Below are 21,582 nucleotides of genomic sequence, written 5' to 3'. Positions count from 1 at the left end.
GACAGGGTGAGACTCCTTCTCAAAAAAAAAAAAAAAGAAAAGAAACCCAAAACAGCGGGGGAGGGCAAGGAAGAGAAGAAAAAAAAATACGAAGACCTCGGCCGTGATTTGCTAGGGCCAAGGCGTGGCCACCAAAGCCCTCCAGGCCGACTCCGCAGAGCGCGGGCACCATGGCTCACGCGCGCTCCCCGGGGGCGGGGCGAGAGGGAGGCGTCACGTGACGCCCGGCCCGGAAGCGCTCGCGCAGTAGACCCCGGGTGACTGGGCCGGGTGCCGCTAACTGGACCGAGGCCCAGCGTCCGCCGACATGGCCTGGACCAAGTACCAGCTGTTCCTGGCCGGGCTCATGCTCGTTACCGGCTCCATCAACACGCTCTCGGCAAAGTGAGTCTGGGCCCTGACAGGCATGCAGGCCCTGGCGACCCCCGCGCTCGTTCTACGCCTTCCCCCTTCTCGGCCCTGCCCTCCCGGCTTCTCTTGCTTTCCCACTTGCTCCAGTCTGTTCGCGCGCTTTATGACCACCCAAGGGATGCGAGGCCCGGGGAAATGCGGAGCGGGGCTGCGCCCCGTGCGGGGGGATCCGAGCCCCGGCTTTGATTTGCTGTACAGCCTCCGCGTCTGTTTCCACATTTTAACAGGAGGGTTTGCCGATTCCTTTCCGCGGCCCTTCCAGTGCTGGCGTCCAAGCCTGAGCACCTCCCTCCATGAGCTGGGAGAGACCCCAGGACTTGTACACACGAGCTGCAGTAATGGCTGTGCAGGCCGAGTGACCCAGTGAATGTGGAGGCCTCAAGCGGCAGACAGGGAGGTACCCCACGGCTCTGCAAGGATGAGGGGTTAGAGCTGCGCCTTGAAGCTTAGGTGGGATTTCGGAATATGGCTGAGACTTTAAGCCAAGGAAAGTCTAAGGAAAGGCCAGATCAAAGTCGACTGTAACCAGCATCAAATGCCCAGGCTAGATTTTCTCCCATAATCAGCAAAGTGCTTTTGAGCTGGGGAATGACATGTTGAAAGTGATATGATTCAGTCGATGACATGAAGAGTCGTTTGGTGCAGGAAAAACCACTCCAAGGCTGCTGCATAGCAGATGAGGGGAACTAGGAGGTGGCAGTGAGAAGAGAAAGGAAGGGACAACTGGTGGAAGAGACCAGATGCTGAATGGCCACAGGCCTGAACCACATGAGCAAGAAACAAAGATCACTCCAGGGTTTCTGCCTGGGAGAAGAGAAGTGCCATTAACTCAGAGAGGGCAAGTGGCAGTTCAGCTCTGATGTATGGGGGTGAGACGGGGACAGTTCCCAGGAGGTCAGGGACTAAGGACCCAGGGCAGTCACGAGACTGAGGGACAGGGCCTAACCTCCCCTCTGCTGTGGGCAGGATGACAGTTCTTTGTCTCTCTCTGTCTCCATCTCAGGGCAGGGCCTTCCTGCCCCTCCTTTCTTGTGGCCCAGGCTAGAGTGCAATGGCACGATCTCAGCTCACTGCAACCTCCGCTTTCTGGGTTCAAGCGATTCTCCTGCCTTAGCCTCCTGAGTAGCTGAGATTACAGGCATGCACCACCATGTCTGGCTAATTTTGTAGTTTTAGTAGAGACTGGGTTTATCCATGTTGGTCAGGCTGGTCTTGAACTCCTGACCCCAGGTGATTTGCCGCCTCAGCCTCCCAAAGTGCTGGGATTACAGGTGTAAGCCACCATGCCCGGCCCCTCCTCTTCACCATAAGAGCTGCAGTGCCCAGTGGCCTTTGTCTGAAATGATACCAAGGTACATGGAAAACAGTGGACAGTGACCCTCTCCACGTTAGACCTCATGTCCACCTGGGCCCTGTCAGGCTCCAGAGTGAGGTGGGATTGGTGTGGTGTGGAAAAGCGTATTAGGAGCTTTTCCACTCTGAAAGTGGTGTTCCATGTCCCCTGGGTTTTCTATCTGGCTTCACATTTTGAGAAACTGTCAGCCTTTTAAAGGGAAATGGCCATTTCTTACTCATTTCTGAGGCATTTATACCTAGCAAACTCCATCAGTGGTATGAAAAGTGCCTCATCAGGCATGTATAAGGTACCTAGGGTGTGTGAGGGAAGGGGACAGAAGTGACCAAGAGGTGATCCCTACCTTTGAGATGCTTGGAATCTGAGGTGAAGGAGACACACATGTACCCATACAGCAGTCACAGTGTTCTCCCTTCCCCAAACGGTGGGCACAGTCACTGGAGCCCTGGGTGGGCCCCACCTGTTCCTCTGGTTCACCTCTGGCCAGCTGTGCCTTGTGGAGAACTGCTGGCTTCCAGGCCCTGCATCCTCCTGGGGATCACTCATGCTGAGTCCTTAGCTGTTCAGAGGCCCCAGCCTGAGGGTTCCCATCTCAGGATCTGAACGCAGCAAAGCAAGTCTTCTGTTCTGTCATGCCAGTCAAGGCCTCTGTGAAGTGCTTAGAGAGTGGCTGTAAGTCCACCAGGGCTGTTGCCCCTAAGGAGAATCCAGATTGCCGGTTACTGCTGGGGTAAACTGTGCTGACTCACCTCCTTCCTTAGAAAACTCCAAACCAGTCAGGTAGGAAACTTAGAGATCCTCAATCCCAGAAGGCATCACCCTTAGAGGCTGCCTGAGAGTCAGGAAAAAGGCTCCCAGGTGACAGACCCAACTTTTGGTCCTGTCCCCTGCCTGACAACTGGTGTGGGGCCTCTCAGGATCCTTCCACACCAAGACGGGCCCCCAAATTGGACCCTAAACAGTGTTCTAAGGTCAAACCATGAGAAGGATACTCTTAGGGAGAAAGAGCACGTGGGAGCAGCTGCGTGCACCCCAATGTGAAGTATGGATTTGAAATCACATTTCTGGCCGGGCACAGTGGCTTACGCCTGTCACCCAGCACTTTGGGAGGCAGAAGCGGATGGATCACTTGAGGTCAGGAGTTTGAGATCAGCCTGACCAATATGGTGAAACCCCATCTCTACTAAAAATTAGCTGGACATGGTAGTGTGACCTGTAGTCCCAGCTACTAGGGAGGCTGAGAAAGGAGAATTGCTTGAACCTGGGAGGTGGAGGTTGCAATGAGCCCAGATTGCACCACTGCACTCCAGCCTGGGTGACAGAGTGAGACTCAGTCTCAAAAAAAAAAGAAATCACATTGTTGACCCATGGTTTCCAGCAGGCACAGACAGACAAGCATGTACTGACAACTAGCAGAAGCATCTCATGCACAAAGAGCACCTCGCATGTCCCAGGCCCTGCTCTGCCCTTTCATGTGTGAACTCAGGGAATTCTCATAACCGCCCTATCAGACAGAGCTAGGGGCTGATATTCCTGTATAAGGAAACTGAGGTAGGAAATGATTAAATTCCTTGCCCAAGTTCAACTTAGCTACTAAGTGGCAGAGTTTATAGTTGAGCGAGCATGGTCTGGCTCTAGCATCCATGCTCTTCACCACCACTGCAGGGTGTGGCTGGGGACTTCTCCAGTCATTTTGGGGGCATTTAGAGTTGTTAAAAGCAGATAAATCATCCAGTCTAATCCCCACAATTTACAAAGGAGGCCCCAGGAGAAGTTTCTTTCTGTGATTCAACTGTTTGGTGTCTGAATGAAGGCTGGAACCCAGGCCTCAGCACTTTAAGTCCTGTTCTTTTATGACTGTGATACCCCAAAGTCCCTCCTTCCTGGGGGTTTCCTCTCACAGCTCCCCAGGACAGGACAGACAAGCCTGTGCTTGTGGAAGTTGTAAACCTGTAAGTGGCATCTGCCCTCCCAGCCTTTGATGTGTCCTCTCTCCAGGACTGGGCGTCAAGCCTCTCAGCCGGCCTGGAGACCCTGCTGTCAGCAGCCTACTTGTCCTCCCGCCGGAGCCCAGGCCACTCAAGGTTCAGACTGACAGCCTATGGTTGTCTCTGGCAGTTTCTTGGCCTGTGACAAGAGCATGCTGTTTCCCTTCCCAGGTTCTTGGGAGGATGAAAGGCAGTGGATGAGGAAGCACATCTGAGCACGTGCTGCCTGCTGTGCTGGGGCCGCAGGTCAGCTCTCCTCTCTGCACGCTCAGCAGGCTTTGGGAGACTGCCACCAACCATGCTGGCCCTGTGGCCCCATCCCGGGTCCTGGCAGGGGGCCCCTCCCTGTGAAGTGGCTTCTTCTTTCCCTGGCTGTTTTCTCAAAACCTCCTCACTGGCACCTTCTGTCAATTACCTTCTTTAGTCCAAGCCACTTCTGTCTGCCTGAGCCAGTGCCCATCCTCAGGTACTCACTTCAGAGCCCCAGTCTCCTGAATCCAACTGAGGTTCTACATATGAAGAACCGGGGTCAGCTGAGCACTGTGGCTCCAGGCTGTAATCCCAGCACTTTGGGAGGCCGAGGTGGGATGATCATTTGAGCCCAGGAGTTCAAGATCAGCCTAGACAACATAGGGAGACCTCGTTCTCTACAAATAATAGTAATTAATTAATTAATTAATAGAGCCAGGGTCTAGTAGATGCCCACTAAGTAAAGCTCAGCTCCCCTCCTAAGTTCTGCAGGCTGTAGGGCCCTCCCAGCCAGGCAGGGATATGAGCCTGACTTCCCTTCATGCCCAGGCCAGGGACCCTGCCAAGGAAGTGGCAGGAAGCCTGGAAACCACTAGGCCTCTACTAGAGAAGAGGCGTTCGCTTTTCTTCTGTGTCTTTTCTGTGCCAGCTCCAATATTTGCTCTTGGCAGCTGCCCCCACCACCCTTTGGTTCCATGAACTGGCATGGGATAATTGCTTCAAAGGGGTTGTTGGGCCAGCTTGAGGAAGTCTTAACTCAGGAGGACAGTGTAGTAGAGTGGGAAGTGCATAAGGCTTGGGAGCTGGGGAATAGATGAGCTACTGGACCTCTCTGAGCCTCAGTTTCCTCATCTGTAAAATGGACTTGGTGATCCCTGCCCTATCTTCTTCCCGGACACTGAAGATCTACTGAGGAAGGTTTCCTTTTTTTTTTTTTTTTTTTTTTGGAGACAGTGTTGCTGTCGTCCAGGCTGGAGTGCAGTGGTGTGATCTCAGCTCACTGCAGGCTCCGCCTCCCAGGTGCATGCATTCTCCTGCCTCAGCCTCCCAAGTAACTGGGACTACAGGCACCACCACCATGCCTGGATAATTTTTTTGTATTTTTTTTAGTAGAGACAGGGTTTCACTGTGTTAGCCAGGATGGTCTCGATCTCATGACCTCGCCCATCTCGGCCTCCCAGAGTGCTGGGATTACAGGCGTGAGCCACTGCGACCAGCCTTTTCTTTTTTTTTTTAAAGACACAGTCTCTCTTGTTGCCCAGGCTGGAGTGCAGTGGTGCCATCTCAGCTTACTGCAGCCTTCAGCCATCCTCCCACCTCAGCCTCCCAAGTCAACGGGACCACAGACACCTGCCACCATGCCCACCTAATTTTTGTATTTTTTGTAGAGACAGCGTCTTGCCGTGTTTCCCAGGCTGGTCTCAAACTCCTGGACTCAAGCAATCCACCTGCCTCAGCCTCCCAAAGTGTTGGGATTACAGGCATGCACCACCACGCCCAGCATGAGGAAAGTTTTCTAGTCCATAGAGATGAGAGGGCTCATCTTTGTCACCTCAGGAGCCAGGGCCACCTGCTGTGGCACCCCAGAGAGTAGAGAAGCCTTGGCCCTTCTGTAGGTTCCAGGCAGGAGAAAGAAGGGGACTCACTGGGCTTGACAAGCTGGGGACACAAGAGGAAGTGGCAGAGATTCTGTGGGAATGGCCACAGCTAATCTGCCCAAGCCAGCCCCGTCGCCACTTCCTCAGTCTGTGTTCTCCACCCCTGCTCACATGGGCGTGCACACCTCCCAGAATGCTGAGCTTTGAGTTTGGGCCTGGCCAGACTAGGGAGTGACTCACCACCCAGCACGGAGAGCCCACTCCCCAGCCTGCCTGCCGAAAGGAGGGCTTCAGCTTGTTCTCGCGAGGGCCCTTCGGGCCTCCAGCCCCGCAGGTCATCTCCCCTAGAATGCAGTGTCTGCGGAGAAGACAGGCCCATCTACTGGGCTGCCCCTCTCCTCCCACCAGCTGGGGGAGCAGGAACTCAGAGGAGAGCTTCAGAGCATCAGGGAGGGGGCGCATGACTGTCTGCTGAGCTTCCCGGGTACTGGCCCTGTCTTAACACCTGAGGAGCTGTGGGCCCCTGGAGCCCTCTCTGGCGCCTGGGTTCCTGTCTGTCAAATAAGGAGTTCTGTTCAGCTGATGGCTGAGTTTCTTCTGTTTCAGCATTGTGGCTCTGTAAACTGCAGGGACAATGGCCTAAGGCCCCTCCAGCCACCTCTGCCTCAGCCAGCAGGACAGGTTCCAGATGTTTTTCCAGTAGCTTTCAGGCTGAAGCAGAGCTGGGGCCACACTGACCCCAGCAAGGGGGAGATGGCTTCTGTTCAATGAAGGGAAAGGAGAAGGGGCAGAAAATGAGTTTTGCTGAATACCTGCCATGTGCCAGGTCATGTATGTACCCTTATATCATGTATTGCTTCTGACAGTTTGTCAGTGTTGATAAGATTATCCCTGTAACTTGTCCAGCCTGTGGGACTTAAAACTCTGGGTTTTCTCTGTATTCTGCCTTTTCTGAGCATAAATTCAAGCAAGGTTTGACCCTGGATCTGCCTTAAGCCTCAGAGTCCTCATCTAAAATGAGGATCCTTGTTGTAAGGCTTCATGGAGTGTCCTATGAATTGTGCATTTAAGGAAACATGAGCTGGGCGCAGTGGCTCACACCTGTAATCCCAGCACTTTGGGAGGCTGAGGCAGGTAGATCTCTTGAGGCCAGGAGTTCAAGACCATCCTGGGCAACATAACAAGGCCCCGTCTTTACAGAAAATACAAAAATTAGCCGAGCATGGTGGCCCATGCCTGTAGTGCCAGCTACTCAGGAGGCTGAGGTGGGAGAATCACTTGAGCCTTGGGAGGCTGAGGCTGTAGTGAGCCGTGACCCTGTCTGAAAAAACAAAACAAAAAGACAAACGTTGTTGGCCGGATGCTGCAGTGGCTCATACCTGTAATCCCATCACTTTGGGAGATCGATGTGGGTGGATCACTTGAGGTCAGGAGTTCGAGACCAACCTGGCCAACATGATGAAACTCCATCTCTACAAAAAATATAAAAATTAGCTGGGTGGCCAGCCGGGCGCGGTGGCTCAAGCCTGTAATCCCAGCACTTTGGGAGGCCGAGACGGGCGGATCACAAGGTCAGGAGATCGAGACCATCCTGGCGAACACAGTGAAACCCCATCTCTACTAAAAAAAAAAATACAATAAAGTAGCCGGGCGAGGTGGCGGGCGCCTGTAGTCCCAGCTACTTGGGAGGCTGAGGCAGGAGAATGGCGGGAACCCGGGAGGCAGAGCTTGCAGTGAGCTGAGATCCGGCCACTGCACTCCATCCTGGGTGACAGAGCAAGACTCCGCCTCAAAAAAAAAAAAAAAAATTAGCTGGGCATGGTGGTGGGTGCCCATAATCCCAGCTACTTAGAAGGCTAAGGCAGGAGAATCACTTGAACCTGGAAAGCAGAGGTTGTAGTGAGCCAAGATCACGTTGCTACACTCCAGCCTAGGTGACAGAGGGAGGCTCCGTTTCAAAAAAAACAAGAACAAAAACAAAAGACAACAAAAAACAAACATTGTGAAGGACTGACAGCAAAATGCTGTCCACCTTAGGGGCAGGCACACTGGGGCTGGATTTTTGTTCTAGCCTGTGAAGCTGGGGTCTTTCTGATTCTGCACCTTGAGTTGAAGCCTGTCTCCAATCCAGGATGAGAAGCCTGGTTTTCTGCCCCAAGGTACCTGCAGGCCTGAGCATCTCAGGCTGGGCAAGGCATCCCATGCTGCTGACACCCAATCCCTTGGGCTGTCAGCCTGCCCCAGGCCCTCAGATACAAAGAGATTCCGTTTCCCCAGCCGGGAGCGCTGCCAACCAGGCCTGTCTAGGCAGAGCTACCTGTGGAGAAAACGAAGATAACCCTTGTGGGAGGTGGAGAGCTCAGCACCAGCCCTACAGTCAGCTCCCCAGGAAACGCCCCAGTTTTGGGGAAGGATGGGCCCCAAGGGGTTTCCCCTGTCGACCAGCTCATTCTACCAGCAGGGAGCCCTCAGACTCAGGTGGGAAGTAGGACTTATGGAAACGTGGCCTCTGCACTGCAGTACCTGGCCTGTTTGCTGGGAGGGATCCGGAAGTCTCATTCATTCTACAAAAAATGTTGAGCTTCGGTAGAGTAACGTGCCTGGAGCAGGGGATTGAGAGATGTGGAAGCAGCTAGGTGCTGAGCTCTCTCAGATGACAGAAAATGAGGAACCAGAATGTGCTGGGTGTGTGAGTTGTCATTACTATAAGTGACTCAAGCAGTAGCCCAGCATGAGTTCTGGGTGGTGACCCCACTGCCAGATCAGGGAGGACTTCTTGAGCCTACCAGTCTGTGGTCTGGGTGTGGTACCAGGATGAGGAAGCAGCTTCCATACCTGCCCCCTGCAGACAAAAATAATAATAAAATAAATAATAATAATAATAATAATCCTTGCCTGAAGCTTCTGGTCGACCTTCATGGACCTGGCAATAGCTCCCTTGTCCCTCTTAGAGGAGCCTTGACTCCTGGCCTGGGGATTCCCATCTCTCTGACTTCACTTGCTCTGGGCAGTTGGCTCTGTGCCCTTGGTAAGGCTTGACCTCTTCTCTCTTCCTTGCTTTGCCTCTGTTTCACTCAGTTGCCTCATGCAAGCCTTCTCAGGCGGCTCTTTCTGCAAAATCAAGACTGGGTTCGAGAGCAGCCCTGATGGGTCTGTGGCCTTTACCCATGTTCCATGTGCTGTCCTGGCCAGGGATCCAAGAGCCAACAGCAAATCAGGCAGAAATTAGGCACCATGGGTGCAGTGGCTCATGCCTGTAAATGATTTGTGCAGACCAGCCTGGGCAACATAGTGAGACCCTCTCTCTAAAAAAAAAAGAGAAGGAAATGAGACTCCAGCCCATGAGGTCAGATGTTTTCCTGACCTGGGGTGGAGGCTTCCCCTGCTCCCAAACTCCCTGTTTTCTTTGCCCCACTGGTACTGGGACTGGTTACAGCCTGGTCCCCAAGCCTTGCCAGGCTCCCGGTTTCTCTCTGCCTTCTAACCAGTTCTATCCGAACTTCTTCCTTCAACTCTCCTTTGCCCCCGCCATTCCTAAGAACCACAAGCAGTCTTAACTACCGCTCTTTCTCCACATCTCCAGGAGCTGGTGGGGTCTCTCACTGTGGAATAGGTTTGCCATAGCTCTGTTTTCTTCCTCAAACTCAGAGGCATATAGAGAAGCCAAAGCTGCACAGGGACTTTGTCAAACTTAGACCCTAACTACGGCACAACCAGTGGCACATGCTCTGGGGTACTGCGGGGGAGGTACAGGAACCAGAGGACTCCCCTGCCCTTTGGGAGCTGAGGCTCGCTACAGAGATGAGCCAATGGCAGTGCAGGGCTGTGCTCTGCAATCTGACTGCCCTGGAAAGACATTTCAAGGAAAGACATTTAATAAAAAGAAGCCCTGAGTCTTGCACTTTAGAGACATCCACTGCCTACGCAGGGTATGCTGCAGTAGGAGCAGGTCAGTTGCCCATAGGAAACGGCTCTGGGTCTGTGTTGAGTCAGCACGTGATGTGACTGATGCATTTGGTGCTGTGTCAACGAACCCAGGCTGTCAACGTGAGGGAGGGGAACACCTTGCTAGCCTCAGTCTGGGCCAGATCACATGCTCTTGGCTCTGGGCCTGGGTACACCAGAGTACTTCCAGAAGTCAGTGACCGGGGTGAAAGGTTAGGAGAGGCTGGAGCTGTTTAGCCAGGAGATGAGAAGATTCAGAAGAAGGTCAGTAAGTCCCCAGATACCTAAAGGGCTTTCAAATGAAAGATTAGACAAGACTCCACAGACCTAACCAAGCCCAGCAAAGATGAAATTCAAGACAGAGACTTTTCACGCACAGATGGCAGACAGTTCAGAGTGATTGGTGGTTAAGCTGCCCAAAGCACTATGCCACAAAGGATTCTGGGCTTGTGTCTAGGCTCACTGGGGAAGTATGTCATAATCAGTCATCACCATCTGCCAGGTGCTGACTGGGAGGTCACACCATGAGTGTGATGTCTTTGCCACCTGCTTAAAAGTCAGCATTAGAAAGATCTTCCAAACCATTCAGGCTCTTTGAAGGTGAGCAGGTGGTCTGTATTAGGTGGTCATTTCCCAGGGCCCACATACTCGTGTAGACCAGAGGTTCTTGATATTTTTCATGCCATGGGACTCTTTGACAGTCTGGCACAGCCTATGGACCTCTTCTTACAGTAGTGTTTTAAAATGTATAAATAAAAACACCAAGGATTGAACCAGGCGCGATGGCTCATGCCTGTAATCCCAGCACTTTGGGAGGCCAAGGAGAGCAGATCACGAGGTCAGAAGATCGAGACCATCCTGGCTAACACGGCAAAACAGTCTCTACTAAAATTTAAAAAATAAAAAAAATTAGCCAGGCGTGGTGGTGGGCGCCTGTAGTCCCAGCTGCTTGGGAGGCTGAGGCAGGAGAATGGCATAAACCCGGGAGGTGGAGCTTGCAGTGAGCCAAGATCTTGCCACTGCACTCCAGCCTGGGCGACAGTGAGACTCCGTGGGAAAAAAAAAAAAAAAGACCAAGGATTACAAAAGAAGTCAATTAAATTGAAATACAGTTATCAAACACTTAAAAAAGCAAATTTGTGATATAGTAATATATATAGATATGCTTTTTTTTCTTTTTTTTTGAGACAAGATCTTGCTCCATCGTCCAGGCTGGAGTGCAGTAGTGCAATCTCGGCTCACTGCAGCCTCTGCCCCCCAGGTTCAAGTGAGTCTTATGCCTCAGCCTCCTGAGTAGCTGGGATTACAGGCTTGCACCACCATGCGCGGCTAATTTTTGTATTTTTAGTAGAAACGGGGTTTCACCATGTTGGCCAGGCTGATCTCGAATGCCTGACCTCAAGTGATCCACCCACCTCAGCCTCCCAAAGTGCTGGGATTACAGGTGTGAGCCACTGTGCCCAGCTATATAGAAATGTTTTCTACTACATTAAGTTATAAGTGGGTCTGACTACTGTAATTTTCATGAGTAATGAGTGTAAATGATACCTCATGATATATACAGTGACTATAATGTGATCATGAGCGTATCTGTGATTTCTGTGCATTACAGAGGCACAGACACAGTAACTTGAGGAAATGCCAAGTTACAACTACTTGAGGTGAAGACTGGCCCCTTTGAGAGGGAGCCCCACTCCGGGGCCGAGTCACCCAGGTCTGGGCCTCTTGACAGTGAGAGGTGTGAGCCTCTTCGCTAGAACCAGGGCACGATGCTGCCAAGGTCTGACCTTCCCTCTCTCTCCACAGATGGGCGGACAATTTCATGGCTGAGGGCTGCAGAGGGAGCAAGGAGCACAGCTTCCAGCATCCCTTCCTCCAGGTATCTGGCCCTGTCCCTCCTACCTCCTATCTCCCGGGCCTCAGACCAGGCGCCCCCGCCATGAGGCCAGGGTGTTTCCTGACCTATGAGTGGAGACTTCTTCTGCTCCCGGAAGAGCCATCCACTTCTCTCTCTCCCTCCCCAGAGCAGAATCCAAGGTCTAGAAGAGGGCAAAGAGCACCATCCTCTGCGAAAGTCCTGGCAAGTGGTCATGTCCTCACCACACCCAAGTCAGGACACGTGGAAAACATCAACCCTAGTGACAAGTCGGCTCTGTATCCACTGGGAGCCCAGACACCATTTGGGACAGGGCAGACACCATAAATAGAAGACACTATTTGTTGAACTGAGAATCAGGAGACTCAAATGTCAGCCCCAGCTCTACCTCTTTGTGGCCTTACATAAGTCTTTGAGCCTCTCTTGGGTCTAGATTTCTCCACCTGCGATTTGACTAGGGGTTGGTCTAGGTGGATGGTTTTCAGAAAGGGCTCTGCACAGCCTTAGGGTTCATCAGGATGTATGAGGGCTTTGGGGCGGACGTAGGAGGCTGTCTCTGGCCTCCATGGCAGCTCTGCATTTGTCTGTGGTACATATTGGGGTTCTAGGTAAGCTCCTGTTTGACAGAAGTTTTCTTTTTTTTTTTTTTTTTTTTTTTTTTTTGAGGCAGAGTCTCGCTCTGTCGCCCTGACTGGAGTGCAGTGGCCGGATCTCAGCTCACTGCAAGCTCCGCCTCCCGGGTTTACGCCATTCTCCTGCCTCAGCCTCCGAGTAGCTGGGACTACAGGCGCCCGCCACCTCGCCCGGCTAGTTTTTGTATTTTTAGTAGAGACGGGGTTTCACCGTGTTAGCCAGGATGGTCTCGATCTCCTGACCTCGTGATCCGCCCGTCTCGGCCTCCCAAAGTGCTGGGATTACAGGCTTGAGCCACCGCGCCCGGCCGACAGAAGTTTTCATAAAAAAAAAAAAAATAGTTAAAGATGATCCCCAAGGTCCCTTCCAGCTCTGAAGTCCTCGGGTTTTCATCCCTGCAGGCAGTGGGCATGTTCCTGGGAGAATTCTCCTGCCTGGCTGCCTTCTACCTCCTCCGGTGCAGAGCCACAGGGCAATCAGACTCCAGCGTAGACCCCCAGCAGCCCTTCAACCCTCTTCTTTTCCTGCCCCCAGCGCTCTGTGACATGACAGGGACCAGCCTCATGTATGTGGGTGAGTAACCAGGCCAGGCTGAGAAGGGCTCAGGGGAGGCTGTGGCTGAAGGGGCTACTGGGGGAACAGCCCCATCCCACCCGCCTCCACTTCATCCCACCCACCTCCACTTCATCCCACCCGCCTCCACTTCATCCCACCATTCCCCCAGACTTCACACGCTCAGGCATGCAGGCAGGACTGAGCGAGCACTTACTACGAGCTTGGCATGTCCCCATCCCCGAAGACCCCTTAGTAACAGATGACCTTCGCCTTGGGAAACTAACTGGCATTCATTTCTCCTTTCCTAGCTCTGAACATGACCAGTGCCTCCAGCTTCCAGATGCTGCGGGGTGCAGTGATCATATTCACTGGCCTGTTCTCGGTGGCCTTCCTGGGCCGGAGGCTGGTGCTGAGCCAGTGGCTGGGCATCCTAGCCACCATTGCGGGGCTGGTGGTCGTGGGCCTGGCTGACCTCCTGAGCAAGCACGACAGTCAGCACAAGCTCAGCGAAGTGATCACAGGTGCGGCCAGAGGCAGGGACACGGGGCTGCCCTATCTTGCCCTGTTCTCCTTGGGAGCCCAGCATAGACTCATACAAGCTCTGCCATGTGCCATATGCCAAGCCCTGGGTGAGGCGGGTAGTTCTGGAGGTGATGGATAGAATGTAGGGAAGACTGCAAAGGGATGTGGCTCCACCAAGGATGAGTGGCAGGCCGGGCAGGGCGAGGGGCTGGCTTGTCCTTTGATATAGATGCAGACATACAAACTACTGGATTTGGGAGTGGAAAGGAACGGGTGCTTACAAAGTGCGCAGCCTGGTGCTGAGCACTGTGTGTTCATCATCACACTGACTCCCACAGGCCCCGAAGGGATGCATCACAGCCGATTTTACAATGAAGTGACTGTCCTGGGTCACTTAGGGTCGGGATCAGCCAAGAAATGTCTATCTCAAAGCCTGTTGCTTCTTGAAAGACCTGTGTCTTACCCTGTGGGGCAGCTCTTAGACATAGGAAGGCCTCTGGGGCCTCAGCCTGGCACTGCGGGCCTGCCCCTCAGAGACCAGGGGAATCAGGGACAGGCAGTAGTGACTGTGCCTGTGAACTATAGGGGGCCCTGCAGAGGTCAGGGGCTGGCATGTTGTGTCCTGGTGGCCATGCTGTCCTGACCCCCAGCCCCAGTGCAGCCGTGTTCTCATCTGGGTCTCTTCTTCCCCACAGGGGACCTGTTGATCATCATGGCGCAGATCATCGTCGCCATCCAGATGGTGCTAGAGGAGAAGTTCGTCTACAAACACAATGTGCACCCACTGCGGGCAGTTGGCACTGAGGGTGTGTGTGGGCACAGGGGCCTGGAAGGAGTGGGGTGGAAGGGAGCGTGGGGAGCTGAGCCAAGGTTCACTTGGGGGGGTGGGGTGAACTTCCTGCCCCCCATTGCCTTCCAGATGTGTTTTGACAAATCTTCTGACACCTGCTGTGCCAGGAGCTAGAGGAGACCAAGGACAGAGATGAATGAGATGCAAGCCCTTCAGAGGAGGTGACCAGCAGGAAGAAAGGGCAGTCAGTGAATTCAAGCTTGGACTTGTGCTCAACTGATGTCTCATTGGCCATGCCTGTCTGAGTCTCTCAGGACAGGGAGGGTGGCATTCGAGCTGCAAATTTCAACAGGCAGTAGTAGGAGCAACTCCAGAGCAAAGGCACAGGGGGCTGGACATGAATTTGAAAACCAGTGAGGAATAATTTGAGTGTAGCTGGGTGCGGTGGCTCATGCCTATAATCCCAGCACTTTGGGAGGCCAAAGCAGGTGGATCATCTGAGGTCAGGAGTTTGAAACCAGCCTGCCCAACATGGCAAAACCCCATCTCTACAAAAAATACAAAAATTAGCTCGGTGTGGTGGCGCATGTCTGTAGTCCCAGCTACTCAGGAGACTGAGACAGGAGAAATTGCTTAAACTAGGGGAGCAGAGGCTGCAGCAAGCCAAGATCATGCCACTGCACCCAGCCCGGGCAACAGAGTGAGACTCCCTCTCAAAAAATAATAATAATTTGAGTGCAGTATAGGTTTGATGTTGGGGAAATAATCAGGAATTAAGTAGGTCAGGGTCATGTTATTAGAGAACTTTACCATCAAGCAAGTAGATTTAGACTTTAAATGACAGGCAGGGAGGAATCACTGAAAGTTTTTGAGCAGGGAAGTAACTATCAAAATTATGAGATTAGCAAGATAGAGCTGTGCTTTCAAAGAATGGCCTGGGGGCTAGTGCCTGTTGGGGAGCCGCTCTTCTCTGGCCCCCAGTGAGCTGAAGGGCTTAGGCAGAATGTGAATCAGCTATGTCTACGAGCGTGCAGTCTATTTCCACTCATTTCTGTTTTCTAGCAAGAACTTAATGAGTGAAGCAGTGCATGGACTTACCTTCTGGCGCAAACTCCTTGTCACAGACCAGTATCACACTGAACTAGAAAGCTGTGGTTTTCCAAACTTGTAAAAATAATGTAGTCAGTTGCAGCTAGCAGTTCTTTTTTTAAATGAATAGAATTTTTAAATATCAGAGCATTGTATACTGTAAGAGTAGTTATGTTTTTATGAGAGTGTGTGTGTGTGTGTGTGTGTGTGTGTGTGTGTATCCATGAACCTGTGCACATGTGTACTGGGTCACAATATAAAATGTATTTCTTGCTCATGATCCAGTCAAAAAAACCCTGAGTGAAAGTGGAGAAGGGATAGCTAGAACCCATCTAATAGGCCACAAGCTCCCAATGAGAGGCTGAGGGATGTGAAAGGAGGGAGCCAGCATGAGGACCACTGGGAGGGATTGACCCAAGATCAGAGGAGGCCAAGCTGGTGGGCTGTGCTGGGGGTCTGGGGGCAGGTGGAGAGTGTAACTGTCTCCTCTACTCCCTAGGCCTCTTTGGCTTTGTGATCCTCTCCCTGCTGCTGGTGCCCATGTACTACATCCCCGCCGGCTCCTTCAGCGGAAGCCCTCGTGGGACGCTGGAGGATGCATTGGACGCCTTCTGCCAGGTGGGCCGGCAGCCACTCATTGCTGTGGCACTGCTGGGTAACATCAGTAGCATTGCCTTCTTCAACTTTGCAGGCATCAGCGTCACCAAGGAACTGAGCGCCACCACCCGCATGGTGCTGGACAGCTTGCGCACCGTTGTCATCTGGGCACTGAGCCTGGCACTGGGCTGGGAGGCCTTCCACGCCCTGCAGATCCTTGGCTTCATCATACTCCTTATAGGCACTGCCCTCTACAATGGGCTGCACCGCCCGCTGCTGGGTCGCCTGTCCCGGGGCCGGCCCCCGGCAGAGGAGAGCGAGCAGGAGAGACTGCTGGGTGGCACCCGGACTCCCATCAATGATGCCAGCTGAGGTTCCTTGGAGGCTTCTACTGCCACCTGGGTGCTCCTTCACCCTGAGACTGAGGCCACACAGGCTTGTGGGCCCCGAGTGCCCTGTCCCCAAGGCCTCACCCTGTCCCCTCCCTACAGAACCCCCAGGGCAGCTGCTGCCACAGAAGATAACAACACCAAGTCCTCTTTTTCTCACTACCACCTGCAGGGTGGTGTTACCCAGCCCCCACAAGCCTGAGTGCAGTGACAGACCCCAGCTCTCTGGACCCCTCCTGCAGCACTAGAGCTAAATCATGAAGTTGAATTGTAGGAATTTACCACCCTAGTGTATCTGAATCATAAACTAGATTATCATAGTTACCTAGTTTATGAGTCATAAGCTAGATCTGATTCTCCAAAGAAGAAAAGTCGGTGAGCAAATTTTAACCAGAACTAAGCATTATATTTTCTTTCTTTTTTTTTTTTTTTGAGACAGAGTCTCGCTCTGTCGCCAAGGCTGGAGTGCAGTGGCATGATCTCGGCTCACTACAACTTCTGCCTCCCAGGTTCAAATGATTCTCCTGCCGCCGACTCCCAAGTAGCTGGGATTACAGGTGCACACCACCACGCCTGGGTAATTTTTGTATTTTTGTGGAGACGGGGTTTCACCATGTTGGCCAGGTTGGTCTCGAACTCCTGACCTCTGGTGATCCACCTGCCTCGGCCTCCCAAAGTGCTGGGATTACAGGTGTGAGCCACCACCCCTGGCCAGAACTAAGCATTATGTTTTCTGAAATTCCTAAGATCCTCCCTAAACCTGTCTGGAGACCTGGGTTTTAGCCCAGACTCTGCCTCAAACTCCCTGTAGCTCCCAGCACATTACCCAGTTGCTCTGGGCCTTGGTGTTACGCTCTGGGAAGTAGATGTTGATGCTGTGGACTTAGTGCCTTCTGGCCCCAGCATTCCATGGGCCTGTGATGTTCACCAACCTGAGAAAACAGTAACAGCCCATCCACTGGAAATACCCCTCTGCCCACAGCACCGCCCTCCTGTGCTGGTTATTTTTTTTCTTCTTCTTTTTGAGACGGAGTCTTGCTGTGTCGCCTGGTTGGAATGCAGTGGCGCGATTTCAGCTCACTGCAACCTCCCCCTCCCAGGTTCAAGCAATTCCCCTACCTCAGCCTCCTGAGTAGCTGGGACTACAGGCACATGCCACCAGGCCCAGCTAATGTTTTGCATTTTTTAGGAGTGATGGGGTTCTGCCGTGTTGGCCAGGATGGTCTTGATCTCCTGACCTCATGATCCACCTGCCTCAGCCTCCCAAAGTGCTGGGATTACAGGCAGGAGCCACCAAGCCCAGCCTTTTTTTTTTTTTTTTTTTTTTTAAGAGACAGGATCCTGCTTTGTCACCCAGGCACAGCTTACTGCAGCCTTGAATTCCTGGGCTCAATCAGTCCTCCTGCCTCAGCCTCCCGAGTAGCTAAGACTAACAAGTGTGTACCACCATGCCTGGTTTATTGTTTTATTTTTTTTGCAGAGATGGGTCTCACTGTATTGCCCAGACTGATCTCAAACTCCTGGCCTCAAGCGATCCCCCCATCTCAGCCTCCCAAAGTGCTGGGGTTATGGGCCTGAGCCACCACACTGGGCAGCAGAGTGAGACCTGTCCTTGTTTTCCTGCCCTCACTCTACCTCCGAGGCCTCCTCTGCCTGGGAGAGATTACAGGCGAATTCCAGGCAGCCCTTGTTAATTGTTTTTATGGATTCTTTACCTGCTACTTTAAAGACAAGGAAACTGAGGCCCAAAGTTCTACGTTGTTTGGCAAATGGAGTCTCCTACCCTCAGGTCCAGCAGCCACATGATTCTGCAGCAGACTGGGACCTAGAGCACATCTGGATTTCAGCCCCACCCCTGGCAACCTGCCTGCCTAGAGAACCCTCAAGATGACAGAATCCCCAGGATTCCACCATTTAGAGTAATTCTGGTATCCTGGGCATTGCGTTAAGTTGTTTAACTTTCATTCTGTCTTACAACAGCCTTCAGAGGTGGGAACAGGTGAAGAAACCATTCCCCAGAGAAAGTTAAGTGACTTCCTCTTCATGGAGCCAGTATTCCAACCTAGGTTTGCCTGATACCAGACCTGTGGCCCCACCTCCCATGCAGGTCTCTGTGGGGTCTTTGGGTTGGATCTCCTAGAGTTGGGCTGGAAGCCTCATGTACTGTTGTCCTCTAGATAACCATCCTGAAGAGAAGGGGTGGCATCAGGAACCACAGGGAACTGAGCAGCCTTTGTTCCAGTGCTGCTCCTTGGAACAGTTGATTGCAGACTCAAACCATTTTCCTGGGCAACTCAGTCATAAAACACCAAATGCTTCCTTAAAATAGCCTCTGAGGGACGGGAGCTGTTGACAAGTGAAGCCCTCAGATTGTGTGGGATTCCAGCAGGTTATTACAGCTTGTCGGGGAAGGGAGGGTCCATTCCACCAGCTTTGAATCCCAGGGTCCCCTGAGCTTCTCTGGGCCACAGTGTATGTCCCTGGAAGAAGGAAATGGACAGTGAGGATGATGGAGAGACTACAGCTGCCTTGTCTAAAACCTGGGATCTTAAGAGCATTATTTTGGCTTTATGTTTTTTTAAAAAAAGAGGAAAATTGGCAATTGTATTGATCCATTCTCGCATTGCTATAAAGAAATACCTGAGACTGGGTAATTTAGTTTATAAAGAAAAGAGGTTTAATTGACTCACAGTTCTGCAGGCTATCCAGGAAGCATAGCAGCATCTGCTTCTGGGGAGGCCTCAGGAAACTTACAGTTATAGGGGAAGGCAAAGGGGAAGCAGACACATCTTACGTGGCCGGAGTAGGAGCAAGGGGGCATGGGAGGAGGTGCCACACACTTTAAACAACCAAATCTCACAAGAACACTTTCAAGAGGACAGTACCAAGAGGATGCTGTTAAACCATTCATGAGAAATTCACCCCCATGATCCAGTCACCTCCCACTAGGCCCCACCTCCAAGATTGGGGATTACATTTCAATATGAGATTTGGGTGGGGACACACATCCAAACTATATCAGCAGTATTGGACTTTTTTCATGAAAGAGAAGGGGCATAAGAGGGTGTCTGGAGCTAGCCTCTAGAATGTTGGTATGGAAAATCTCTCCAGTGTTTGAAAAGCATACCTATTGCCTAGTCTTCCATTCATTGTTCAAATGAAGAAACCCAAAAAGCAGAAAGAACTTCCTAAAGGTCACACAGCCAGTTACAGGCAAAAGCCAGATGTCCTGGTTCTCAGTCCTTGCCTGTCCCGTTCTGCCACAGATACTGCAGCCAGAGGCCAGGCATGGTGGCTCACGCCTGTAATCCCAGCACTTTGGGAGGCTGAGGTGGGTGGGTCACCTGAGGTCAGAAATTCGAGACCACCCTGGCCAGCATGGTGAAACCCCGTCTCTACTAAACATACAAAAATTAGCCGGGCATGGTGGCACAAGCCTGTAATCTCAGCTACTCGGGAGGCTGAGGCAGGGGAATCACTTGAACCTTGGAGGCGGAGTTTGCAGTGAACCAAGATGTAAAGAAAAAATGTTTTTGTATACTTGCACAGTGTGTGTTTTAAGCTAAGTGTTACTCCAAAAGAGTCAAATTTTAAAGTTAAGAAGCTTATAAAGTTAAAATGTTACATTAAGCTAAGGGTAATTTATTATTGAAGAAAATTTTTCTTTTTAGAGACAGAGTCTTGCTCTGTTGCTCTCACTGGAGTGCAGTGGTATGATCCTATCTCACTGTAGCCTTAAACTCCTGGGCTCAAGCGATCCTCCTGCCTCAGCCTCCCAAGTAGCCGGCACTACAGGCATGCACCACTGTGCCCAGCTAATTTTTTTTTTCCTGTGGAGATGAGGTCTCACCACGTTGCCCAGACTGATCTCTAACTACCGGGCTCAAACAATGCTCCTGCCTTGGCCTTCCAAAGTGTTAGGATTACAGGGGTGAGCCAGTGCACCCAGCCCATTTTTTATACTGTTTTTTACTGTACCTTTTCTAGGTTAGATATGTTTAGATACACAAATACCATTGCATTACAGTTGCGTACAGTATTCAGTACAGGAACATGCTGCACAGGTTTGTAGCCTAGGAGCAATAGGCTATACCATATAGCCAAGGTGTGAGTACACTATACCACCTAGGTTTGTGTAAGTATACTTTATGACTGCACAATGAGAAAGTCGTCTAACAACACATTTCTCAGCATATCCCCATTGTTAAGCATGGGAACTATATAATGCCTTTATTATAGATACATGACTGTATAATAAGGGCTATATGATAAGCCAGAGTTACTGGGGCACTTGGGAGACTTATTTTTTTTTATTTTTCAGAGACACAGTCTCGCTCTGTTGCCCAGGCTGGGATGCAATGGCATGATCTTAGCTCCCCGCAACCTCCTCCTCCTGGGTTCAAGCGATTCTCCTGCTTCAGCCCCCCGAGTAGCGGGGTCTACAGTCACACACCACCATGCCCGGCTAATTTTTGTATTTTTAGTAGAGATAGGATCTCACCATGTTGGCCAGACTGGTCTCTGACCTCAACTCCTGACCACAAGTGATCCACCTACCTCAGCCTCCCAAAGTGCTGGGATAACAGACCTGAGCCACTGCACCCAGCCTACAAAATGTTTTTTAAAAAATTAGCGAAGCGTGATGGTGCATTCCTATTAGTCCCAGCTACTCAGGAGGCTGAAGTGGGAGGACTGTATGAGTCCAGCAGTTCAAGGCTGCAGTAAGCTGTGACTGCACCACTATACTCCAGCCTAGGCAATAGTGCAAGACCCTGTTGGGGTGTGGGGGGAAACATATATATGTGTGTGTGTGTGTATATATGTATATGTATATACACACACGCACAAAACATAGAATTTACCATTTTAACCAGTTTTAAGTGTACAGTTAGTGGCATTAAGCACATTCATAGTGTTGTGCAACCATCACCACCATCCTTATCCAGAATTTTTCATCTTCTCAAACTAAAACTCTCCACCTATTAAATACTAACTCCCCATTCCTTCCCACTCACTGGCAACCACCATTTTACTTTCTGTCTCTGAGTTCAATTATTGCAGGTACCTCATACAGTATTTGTCCCTTTTTTTTTTTTTTTTTTTGAGAGTCTTGCTCTGTTGCCCAGGCTGAAGTGCAGTGGCACAGTCTCAGCTCACTGCAATCTCCTGCTCCCAGGTTCAAGCAATTCTCCTGCCTCAACCTCCCGAGTAGCTGGGACTACAGATGCGTGCCACCACCCCCTGCTAATTTTTTGTATTTTTAGTAGAGGTGGGTTTTCACCATGTTAGCTAGGATGGTCTCAATCTCCTGATCTCATGATCCACTGGACTCAGCCTCCCAAAGTGCTGGGATTATACAGGCATGAGCCGCCACCACACCCAGCCTTGTCCTTTTTTTTTTTTTTTTTTTTTTGAGACAGGTCTCACTCTGTGGCCCAGGTTGGAGTGCAGTGGCACAATCATGGCTCAGTTCAGCCTCAACTTCCTGGACTTGAGCGATCCTCCCACCTCAGTCTCCTGAGTAGCTGGGGCGACAGGCGTGCACCTCCATGCCCAGGCTAATTTTTCTTTTCTTTTCTTTTTTTT

The 21,582-nt window shown here is 51.6% G+C and overlaps 1 protein-coding gene across 2 annotated transcripts; it reads left to right on the top strand.

Annotated features, from left to right (window-relative positions):
- Nucleotides 1-221: 221 nt before the first annotated feature.
- SLC35F6 (solute carrier family 35 member F6) lies at nucleotides 222-17,016 on the top strand. 2 transcript variants are annotated; one of them, XM_033176308.1, is made up of 6 exons: nucleotides 222-384; nucleotides 11,352-11,424; nucleotides 12,456-12,627; nucleotides 12,918-13,130; nucleotides 13,827-13,937; nucleotides 15,510-17,016. In XM_033176308.1, the coding sequence occupies exons 1-6, from the start codon at nucleotides 308-310 to the stop codon at nucleotides 15,977-15,979; spliced, it is 1,116 nt and encodes a 371-aa protein (XP_033032199.1). In that variant the 5' UTR covers nucleotides 222-307; the 3' UTR covers nucleotides 15,980-17,016. The 2 variants fall into 2 exon arrangements, with proteins under 2 accessions (XP_033032199.1, XP_033032200.1); XM_033176309.1 differs by lacking the exon at nucleotides 222-384 and adding an exon at nucleotides 10,050-10,145.
- Nucleotides 17,017-21,582: the final 4,566 nt, after the last annotated feature.

Source organism: Trachypithecus francoisi, unplaced genomic scaffold, assembly GCF_009764315.1.
Source record: "Trachypithecus francoisi isolate TF-2019V2 unplaced genomic scaffold, Tfra_2.0 Lachesis_group17, whole genome shotgun sequence".
NCBI classification, from domain to species: Eukaryota; Metazoa; Chordata; class Mammalia; order Primates; family Cercopithecidae; genus Trachypithecus; species Trachypithecus francoisi.
The sequence above is the reverse complement of the archived record's forward strand: the minus strand, read 5'-3'. Positions and strand labels throughout refer to the sequence as shown.

What these genes read in the sequence shown, in the direction of transcription:
- SLC35F6 (XM_033176308.1), top strand. Translation starts at nt 308, where the DNA reads ATGGCCTGGACCAAGTACCAGCTGTTCCTGGCCGGGCTCATGCTCGTT. An exon ending in TCCAGCATCCCTTCCTCCAG is followed by an intron (nt 11,425 to 12,455) that starts GTATCTGGCCCT and finishes TCATCCCTGCAG; the next exon opens with GCAGTGGGCATGTTCCTGGG. An exon ending in GACCAGCCTCATGTATGTGG is followed by an intron (nt 12,628 to 12,917) that starts GTGAGTAACCAG and finishes CTCCTTTCCTAG; the next exon opens with CTCTGAACATGACCAGTGCC.